We start from the raw sequence: 10834 nt of genomic DNA on the forward strand, positions 1-10834 counted from the left end.
TTGACATTTCTTTTGGGATTGTTGACTTTTCATAACTTATTTCTATGGACAACTTGAGACCCGGTGCAGGTGCAGTTAGGGGTGGACTCGCCGTGAACAACCCACACGGCACACCTCACAACGGATGGGATCGTGTGTGGACCTGAATGATGCAAAACACAACGGAGTTCGAGTTCAGAGTTTGGCTGCAATGACACGTGATCCGACTTCTTCGACCTTGGAATTGTCTCCATGTTCCGTACAAGATTCCTAATTTGCACTGGCACACAACTCGGAAATAAACGACAACCAATTTATGCAACTTGGGTGGAACTTAAAGTTTAATTTGGGGTCCATGATGGAACCTCGCAAGTTGAAACTTCAAGATAAGCAAGACAAGAGATATTTTATTTATCGACTTTGTTGTTGTTGCCGTCACCTTATCCCAAACGTTTGAAACGGATTGGTGTCCAAAAATGATGCTAAACAATAACCCAACACCACAAATAGAAAGATTTTTTTTTTCTTTCTATTCAAGCGATATTATAATCTAATTTAAAATACAGGAAGAAAGATTCGAAGGGAACTTGGATGAGAATGGCCAGCTCTAGCCAACTTAGATACGTCTGGACCTGCAAAAGGAAAGAAACGTTCTTAGAATAACCCAAAAGGAGGCTAAGTTCCTTTCTTTGTTCTGAGCATTTTTACTACTTAGAGGTAAGGGAAGTAGAACAAATTTACAGCAGAAGCCTCTCTTCCATAGAGAAACTTCCAAAGACCAGAGCAAAATTTAGTATGGTTGTTGTCTTCTCTAAAATCCCTGCTACAAGAAGCTAACACTTCTAGGTGCCATTATTCTATATCGTGTTCTCGCACAAAGCCAAAAAACTTAGCAAGTTTCATGCTGCAAGGAAATTTGGGCAGTGAAAATATCACGAACTGTCTGAATACCGTACCTGTTGGCATAATTCCAATGTTACGTTGTGCTGTCCACTTGAACGAACTGAGAGCCCCACTCCATAAATTTAAGAAGAAGTAGCTATCATTTTGTTTTTTATCAAATCAACATCCTCCTCATCAACGTTTTCTTGCACCTCACTATCATCCAAGAAACTAGGCTGGTTCGTCGATTGCAAGAAGTCTAGCCCACATCCGATCTGTCAAGCTTACTTTGTTTTGATTCTCTGTCACACGCTGCAATACCACATATTCCGTTCATAACTATACACTTCCCATCTTTTGGTGAATCATAACCACACACCTCCAAATTGATCAACATATTCGACCCACAACAATACACTAGCATACAGATTAAGAATTATTAGCCTCGGATTCATTTTGTTGTTTCGACAGACGTTAAATTCAAGCTTTTATAGTTACTTTCGTGCATGCTACTGCAAAATCAGGCTTGCATCTAGTTGTCAAAAGCTTCTACCGCTCCTAAAATGTCAACTCAGAAATCAAATGAAGACAAGAAATGCAGTTAAAAAACCAACTCGAGCCAAAACTACCCAATTGGAACAAATGGAGCAGGGGAAGTACTTACAGCAATTGGAATATAAGCATGTTTACTGCTTACAGGCCCGACTGTGAAACCACTGAATCCTGCCATGGCCCCATGAACAGCACTATGAGCAAGAAGAGTGCAGTGTATATTGTCCGATGCATTACTTGGGATAGCTCGAATCATATATGTGGGATAAAAATTTCTAGCCTCTACAACAGCTCAAAATTTTACCTATATATTTCATATTTATCGCCATCTTCGGAACTTTTGTAAAATGATCCTGTGACATGGAATATATAAACAGTAACTGAATCACAACTATTTGATGATAACAAGAAGAAACTATAGCAGAAAAAACTGCTTACAATGTACATCAAGGAAAAAAAGTGTCTAAAAACTACTCAAAATATTATTGACAGTTTGTATTACACCTTAATCTTTTGGGTTAGCCATAGACCAACATACTCCTGCCCTGCTCCTTCTGCTAACACAATAACCACATGTCCATTTTTTTAAGCCGCTCTTCAACAAATTCAAAAAGCCCACCGCGGCCTTCCAAATAGAAAGGAGATTCTGGAACACGGGCTAAATGAACACTCCCTCAGATTCAATATTTTGAATTACTGAATTACACTGGAATGCACATACAATTAGTTTCATATGTTTGAATTACTGAATTACCACATCTCGACTTGCCAAAGTTGCATATAAAGAAATTAAACCTACAGAAGAGAAGTTTATTAAGTACAGGCACAAAGTTGTGAAACCAAATACATGCACACCATTCTTCATCTGACATGAGAATAAGATGATAAAGAAAGGTGAAAAATGAAAGTATGTCTTTCGTTATATCATTAAAAGACACATACCACTGTGTCTGCCCATGAGTTTGACAATTCCAACTCCATTTTCCACGCCTTCAACCTCGACATGTGCAGCGTTAATCGCTCTCTGTGCTTCTTCAACACCAGTAATATGTTGCTCATGAGGATTTAGAGTACTCATATTGAGTTTGTGAACTTTCCACATTCATAAGTGGCATCAAAATTTTATTGCAGCTTGCAGAAGTTAGCAGGATAATGATACTACGAAATGCAAATCATTCGTGAACGATAGAACTTACAGCGATATCATTATCAATTGTCTTAGGGATCCCAGCAACTGCGACTTGAAGACCACGTTTCTCAACTTCCTTGACAAAACATGCTAATGTCAGAACATGCTGCGACAAGGAAATGGATTCATCTCAGACAGAATATGTTCACCTTGTTTATCAGATCTGCTCCTTTTTGGGTGCCATCGCCTCCGATTATGTATACCTGGAAGTCACATTAGCAACTTCTTCTCATCAACTTCAGTTGTTCTACAGGGGTTAACCCAACCCAACACAAATATGCAGGAAATGAAAGCATATATAATATATCAACCGGATTTATTCCTCGGTCTTGTATGTTATCAACTATCTTGTTCGTATCATGACCTCCTCGTGAAGTTTGAAGTAAGGTTCCACCACGCTTATGAATATCGTCGACAACTTTTGGTGTCAACGGTCAACCGCCATGTATTTTTAGAATAAAATCCCCTAGATCCTCCCTGAAAGTTTTCATCATCAGCAAGTTTACAATTCTTCAATTGGTAGTATTCTTAAAAGTTCCAAAATCATTGACAGAACTTTTAGCAGCCTTTAACTAGAAGTGTTTCAGAGTTAGCAAAGTCATGTTAGTTCCATTTCCCCTAAGCGAACGGTTATGAAGATGAAAAAAACGCACCTTTTCCCGGGGTCCTGAACGCCGAAAATGCACCCCTCTAGGGCCCTCCTTTTGAACAACAACCTAGAGCCATTGCATAATGCAGTTATTCAAAAGCAACGAAACAAAAAAAAGGAGACGACAACAACAATCAAGCTTTATCTCACTAAGTGGGATCGAATGTATGAATCTTAAAAACGCCGCTGGAATAAAAAAGGAGACAAACATCAAAATTGAAATTTTGGCAGTTGGATTTTGCAAAAACCACTCACTTTCAAGTTTCCAACCAATTGTGTTATTACAGTTTGTATACCAAACCGTATTCTCGACACACTGAAAATGAATTCTTCTATTTATAATTCTGTTATAGATAACGCTTTGCAGATACAAATCCATGCAACCAGAGTTTGCATTGTCTTTCTGTAAACGGAAAGAAGTGCAAAAAGTAAAGAGGAGATAGTAGCAATAAGAAATGGAAATTTTGCCTTTTATAATAAAGGTCTTGGTTCATATACATATACATCGCATATCACAACGAATATACGAATTTCTATCTCGTAGCTTGCTTGAATTGAACACATTTGGTGCACAGCTTTTCGGTCTAGTAACCGAATGCCTTCGGCTGCAAGCTGCAATGCACCAATAAAATACAGATACATTCTTCTTTCGGCCAGTTATTGAGACACCATTCAACGGTGCAGATATCACGGATTTCTCTGCACTCAGCGTAGCGTTACTGAAAGAACCACACAGTAGGCCCACGTCGCAATGTCAATTCTTCTAGCGATCATTAGGTTTTACTTAAGGAAATGATCCATTATATGGCGTATGACATCTTCACCTTCTATATGTACACTTTGATCTTTGACCTGTAAAATGTTCAGAGTGCATATTTGTTTCTTTAGCGTATGGTGTGAGCATGCGGGTGTGTGCGTGTGGGAGAGGGAGGGAGAGAGAGAGAAACCTGAATGACACTATGAGCAGAAAGTGTGTGCGTGTGGGAGAGGGAGGGAGAGAGAGAGAAACCTGAATGACACTATGAGCAGAAAATCTCCGTCTGCTGCTGTGGAAACTAACATCTACTTTTTCCCAAGACAGGCGAGATAGGCCTTTCAAAAGTTCCTCTGCACCAAACAAAGGTGTTAAGAAATAAATTATTTAGGGACAACCAATAATAAGCAAGCAACACACAGACGCAGACAGATACAAGAGCAATGAAATGTAATAATAAAATGTAAGAAAATTAGCGATGTAACACAAGCAGAACAGCAACAAGCATAGACAACAACTTCTGTTTACACAGAATTCAACAATACTATTGAAAGTTGGTAGCAAAAGAGAAATGAGTTGTTAACCTTCAAGCTCGCCAGAGCCACCATCTTCTGCTGAAGCAGGCTCACACTGCTCAGCATCATAGGCCTTGCAGTGTTCTTCATAAACAATATGCGGATATTTTTCGTCAACAGTATTTTCCCACTGATAAGCAAAAAAATCGAAAACTTTAAATGAAAATCAGAAAACCTGACCTTAAGATTACAATTATAAAACCATGCAGATGGCAATACCTTTGGAAGTTCGCTATTACGTCTAATACATGATGTTTTCCAGCCGACAATATCTTTATAGCATTAATTATCGAAAACAAAATGTGAATAAGACATAAAAAATTGGAAAGGGTATAAATATGATCATAGAAAATAGGATACGGTCATAGCCCACGTTTGAATACACCACCCTCCGCTTAAAACTACGCAATGCAGACCTGTCAAACAAAAATCAAATGTCATTCTATAATCTATATGCATGAAATCTCAAGAAACTTTGAATCTCATATTTACGTTTGGAATATGGATGCAAGTAACATACATGAAATAACAACCATCACAATCTTCTATCATTCGTTTAAGCAGTGGAGGCTTCCCATCATCGTCATCATTAAGAAAAAGATGCCGACCTGTTCTCCTAAATATCAAATGAATAACCGCACTAGCAAGTCTTTCAAAGGCAGGTACACCAAAGAGAAATGGCACCTACAGAAGGTGGATTAATTCATAAGTAAAAAGTGGCAAGTGCATATACCACCTAAGGACATAACATAAGATCACCCTAGCATCTTTCACTCCTGCTTAATTAAGCTTTTCAGTATATAAATCCACAGAATTTGACAAACCAATACAAGCCAAGAACTTACTTAAACTTGAGACGTTACAAAACTCTAGGAATTCAAGTACATTGTGAACGATCAAGTGTTAAAGGAAATTGTGTTACCTGCTTGTTACCCCTTGATCCAAGATGAGGCGTGGCAACAGTAATAAAGTTCAAAGGCTCCAAGCCAGCTAATGTACTCCTTGCATCCTCTTCACATCCATCAGGAGATGAATGTTCCGTATTCTCACTTTTAGGTTCCGTATTGTCACTTTTAGGGGGACCGGGTCTATATAGCCTCCCAATTGCATATCTTGCCACTAATCCTCCAACAGAATGTCCAATAAATGAGATCTTTCGTAGATTAGGTTTTTTTCGAGTCAGTTCGATAACCTAAAATTGATAAACTTGGTTAGAAACAGCACAGAACAGGAAGTGGATACATCTTTTCGGGAATGAAAATAGATCCAATATATAAAAAAACACCAGGCAAAAAAAACCTCCTCTGCCAATCGCTCCCCCATTACATCCACACCATCTAGAGTCAGCCTAGAGCCATTCCGTTCACTACCTGCAGCCGAATTTCAACCAAAATTAAGTAGATTGGACAATCATTATATTTTTTTTTACAAAAAATACCGACTGCAATAGATCACTTAGAACATTGCACAAATTGGACATATAAAAGAACCAAAAATATAACAAACAATCGAGGGGATCAGAATCCAAAAAGCTCCAGCTTTGGACATATAAAAACAAATTGGATGCACAACACAAAAGAACGTTCCTTACAATGAACAATAACTTTGTCTGGAAGTGTTTTAACAAATTGCTCCGCCCCAAACTTCCAATCCGCGGCACTGCACCAGCAAATGCAAAAACAACATTGTACAGAAATGAGAAACTACCGTACAAGAAACGGACCTGTTCAAATACTCAAAAATACAAATTGGAGGAGGTCATGCTCAAAATCTACTTTAACGTACACACAACCATAGGAGATACTTTCTGATTTCGCCAAATCAAACAACAAACTGCAATCTTTGCCCAATCAGAAAGCATACATTTGTTACTTAAATACAAACATCGTAACTACAAACCAAAAACAAAGTCTTGGTACAACTAACACAGATTTAGAACTACCAATTTAACTAAAGAAATCAAATTTATCATAAATCGCTAAAAAAATCAAAATTCCCTATCACAGTAAGCATAATCACCCAAAACCCATCTCAATCTCTCGATAAATCAAGAAAATTTCAAAGTACAGCTAATCAAATCGTGATCAATGATTTTCACCCCAAAAAATTGAAAAATTGAAATTGAAAAGTCGTACGTTCCCATGATTCCATGGACCATGACAACGAGATGATCAGCGGAGGAATATTCGGACTCCTTGGAGCTCCAAACGTAGCGACTCCCGGTAGCCGACTCCGACGAGCAGACACCGTTCTCTACGACGCCGTTTTCCATGGCTGCAGCTGACCGCCGTTCGGCCACGGGCATTGACTGAGAAAATTGGTGGCGGGACAGAGAGAATCGGACGCGATTGGGGAAGTCGGAGAGAGGCTGATGAAAAAGAAAGGAGGAGAGTTTTTATGTTGAGGGACGTCGGTCGGTGGTTGCGACAGTGAGAAATGACATGGAAAATTGTAAGAATCCTGAGACTGAAGGAAACTGACTTTTCACTCAATATTTTAAAATTTTGAACCAGAAACTAATAATTATTATAATTATCTAAACTACGTATTAACAAAATTTTCTTCTCGTTTGAAAAAATTATAATAAAATAATTAATTTTATATCACAAAATAAAATAATGACGAGTGATATAATTGCTCACCTACTCTAATTTTAAAAAATAAAAATGTAAAATTCTCTCCACTCCATTTTTTTCTCTTTCTACCTCTCACTCTCTCTTGCAGTGTTTCTTTTGTCAAACGATATATTTTGTTAGATTAGATATTACATTAACCGTTGACGGGGTTTAAATCCATTCTCTTTCAATGTTTCACATGCCTCTCTAACTTCTCTCTCCCATATATTAAAAAAAAACAAATAAAAACATAAAACCTGCTTCACACACAGTGTGTGATCTTAGGCTAATAATACTAATAAAAAATATAGAAATTCTCTTATGCGTACAGATTGTGTGCACATGGGTTGCACATGACTCGAATCAATTTAGTGACATCATAAAAATGATACTGCAAGTCTGCAACAATAACAATATGACACCATAATAACACTGTAATAACAACAATAAAATCAGGTCATGTACAAAACCATAGCGGCGTCATACAATGTTGTTGAATTGTTTGGAGTATTATTATTGTGTCGTTATAGTATGTAGATTGTTATTGTTAAAATGTCGTATGCCGTTATTAAATTGAGATGGGTGGGCAATAGAGGTAGGAAGAGGGGTTGCTGATGCACGAGCGTCAATTTTGGGTTTCAAATTTTCATCGGATCAAATTTTGAGGGATAAAGAGGAGTGAATAAAACCTAGCTAAAAGAAAAGCAAATTCATAACACCACATTCCAAAATGAGTATGTTTGATTGGATTTCAAAAAGTGAGTAATTTTTATTTACCTTGAAAAAATAATCGTTTTAATCTTAATCGACATTTTAAAAGTCATCTACGGACGTCGCATGCATGAAAAATTAAGATGTGGGTTTATGCAATTTGTATTCTCTCCATATTGCGTTCGAGTTTGATATCTCTTTGTAAATTAGTCATTTACCAACATCAATTAAAATGCATGAAAATTCCATTTATGTGTTTTTTACACGTTGTATGATTACGCGAAGCTCTAAACTAACCATTTGTTTAGTAATTTTATTATTATAAAATAGTAGACGGTTTCGTTAAGAATCTTAACTTAAGATTCGGGAACGCGTTGTTGCGGGAGAATTAAAGGTCGACAGGCACGCGGGCGAGGCAAGATTTGGCGATTTGGAAGTTGGGGGCGCTTTGGGAAAGTGTAAAGAGTCGGTTATAATTTGCTTACAATAATATACGACCTTCTTGTTCCTTGGAATTTTTTTTATAAGACCCACATTCAAATATAGCCATGACTGCTTAGGAAGTGAATAATGAGAACAACATGGGGTGTCTCAATGGTTAGGAACAAGTTTTAGATCTGTATTTTATACTTCACATTCTGTGTTGGGAATCGGTCATTATGAGACTAAAATGTCTTTGTAAATCTTTTCAGTCCTCAAAAGTGTGAACTGTTGCGGTGAAGCCAACTGATCATTAAAAAAAAACAAAAGGATAATGAGAATATAGGCGGGTATCACGGTACAATTATAATATGTTAATTAAAAAAAAGGATAATGAGAATATATATATATATATATATATATATATGACTGACGGTAATCCATGCAGCACTCTGATTGCTTCCCGTGCTCAGTTGTCTAATCAAGATGGTACACCACCTTCGGATCCTACCAAATTTCCTCATCTATTGGGTTCTCTCCAATATCTTACTCTGACTCGCCCAGACATTAAATATGCGGTTAATCATATCTCTTAGTTCATGTCTCGTTCGACTCAAACACATCTCATTGCTGCTAAACACATCCTTCATTATGTTAAGAGTTCCTTGGACCAGGGGATCTCCTTCCGCCGCTCTTTGGGTCCTCCTTTACTACGCAGTTATTCTGATGTTGATTGGGCTGGGTGTCCGAACACTCGTAAATCCACTTCCAGTTTTCTCATTTTCATGGCCCAAACTTGATCTCTTAGAGTTCAACCAAACAACCCATAGTCTCTCTATCTAGTGTGGAATCTGAATATCGCACTTTGGCTCATGCTTGTGCCGAATTCATTTGGCTTTCATATATTCTTTGTGAGCTATGTTTTTCAATATCTTCACCCACTTTCTTATTTTGTGACAATCTCAGTACTACTTACATGGCTGCCAATCTTGTTTTTTATGCTCGGACAAAACATATGGAGCTTGATTATCATTTTGTTCGTGAAAGGGTGAAGTGGGTACTCACAAAGTCCAGTTTATTCCTTATGTTGATCAACCAATGGATGTTCTCACTAAAGGCCTCTCCAAGCCTCGCTTTGCATTTCTATGTTCCAAACTTGTTGCTCCAAGACCGCCAAGTTTTTTAGGGGCTGTTAGTGTAGGATAATCCTCTTAGTATTCTTATGGACTAGGTTTTGTAAATTCCTACAGGCTTAGGTTTACTTGTACCCCAGGTCAATTGACTTGTATATATTTTGTATCTTTGTGAAATCAATTAATACAATTACAATTCTACAATATCACAGTACAATTGTAATATGTTAATCTTATTTATACAGCCTGGTATTACATGATCGATAACGTACATTAATCTTCCATGTTAAATGATATGCTAAAGTACAGTCGCAACCCAAAAAAATGCATAGTGAGAGTTCGAACTCATGTTGGGAGTTTTCTCACTTTCCACTTTTATAGAAAAAATGTGAAGAATTATTACTATTGTTAAAGGGAGCAATCTTCATATGTCCATGATTTTATTTACTTTTTAGACAATTAAATAAATTACAAGATAAAAATAAATGGAATGTGCGCAAATCATTTTCTTTGTTGAATCTCAATTCTCTACAGGTTGAAGTTGACTCTCCCTTCCCCCACTCCTAGCATGTGCAAATCGGAAACAAATACAACTCAACATGTTTTGCTTTGTGGATAGTGGAGAAATATCAGTTAGACTTTTTGATTATGATAGCTCTTACATTATATGTGAGAACACCAAAAATTTATATTTTTATAAATGTGTTTTACGAATAACGTGGTCGGACATTCTTAATTATTATTTTTTTGGATAAAAAATGACAGGGAAGGGAGCTAGGTTGGCTAGGCTGACATGGCAATAGTTTTGACCTTGCTTGAAACTACAATTTGGTCCACTAGCATTGGATTTTCATATCCAAAAATTTTATGTAAAATGTGGCATGTCAAGGTGCAGCACTTATCCTCGTGCAACTAAACCGGGAAAACGACATCCAACATCGGTTGTTCACCATTATCATTTGTGCAGAATCGTGACCTGTATCTGTATGAATGTATTATCATAATCATTAGATTGCGATTTGATTTTCTGAATTATTATATTAGTTGAAGCTGTCTTGTTGAATTACTTTTGTAGTAAATTAACCTGATGAACTATTCAAAATTTTCCAATTAACTCTTCACCGTCATATTTGTTGAAATTTCATTCTTTGCAGTCAAATACTGCCAAGTGATCAGCATGTGATTCACACTTGACAGGTAAATTCGTGCTGGTGATGATAAAGTGGATGAAGCTCATCGAATATGGCGGTGAATGATTAATTAACTGATTCAAATAGTTTAAGGAGAGGTTGTTTACCAATAAAATAAGAGAAATGCCAACAACACTCTTAAATTGGGACCCTTAATTCCCGTGCCAACCTTATAAAATATTGTG

General features: G+C 37.1%; 1 protein-coding gene and 1 long non-coding RNA gene across 3 annotated transcripts; both read right to left on the minus strand.

The window, feature by feature from the left end:
• Positions 1 to 366: 366 nt before the first annotated feature.
• On the minus strand, positions 367 to 3394 carry LOC103440072 (uncharacterized). The gene is made up of 10 exons (XR_003775034.2): positions 3256 to 3394; positions 2914 to 3079; positions 2752 to 2805; positions 2610 to 2678; positions 2356 to 2442; positions 1918 to 2208; positions 1718 to 1766; positions 1526 to 1584; positions 936 to 1173; positions 367 to 611 (listed from the first exon to the last, which is right to left on the minus strand). It is a non-coding gene; the product is annotated as an uncharacterized lncRNA (long non-coding RNA).
• Positions 3395 to 3700: 306 nt separating this feature from the next.
• Positions 3701 to 7145, minus strand: LOC103439590 (lipid droplet phospholipase 1). 2 transcript variants are annotated; one of them, XM_008378152.4, is made up of 10 exons: positions 6716 to 7145; positions 6172 to 6239; positions 5880 to 5950; positions 5503 to 5772; positions 5101 to 5264; positions 4941 to 4996; positions 4800 to 4852; positions 4590 to 4710; positions 4261 to 4358; positions 3701 to 4103 (listed from the first exon to the last, which is right to left on the minus strand). In XM_008378152.4, exons 1-10 carry the CDS (start codon positions 6883 to 6885, stop codon positions 4032 to 4034), a joined length of 1143 nt encoding a protein of 380 aa, XP_008376374.1. In that variant the 5' UTR covers positions 6886 to 7145; the 3' UTR covers positions 3701 to 4031. The 2 variants fall into 2 exon arrangements, with proteins under 2 accessions (XP_008376374.1, XP_008376373.1); XM_008378151.4 differs by having other exon boundaries at positions 4199 to 4358.
• Positions 7146 to 10834: the final 3689 nt, after the last annotated feature.

This window comes from Malus domestica, chromosome 07 (assembly GCF_042453785.1).
Source record: "Malus domestica chromosome 07, GDT2T_hap1".
Lineage (NCBI taxonomy): Eukaryota > Viridiplantae > Streptophyta > Magnoliopsida > Rosales > Rosaceae > Malus > Malus domestica.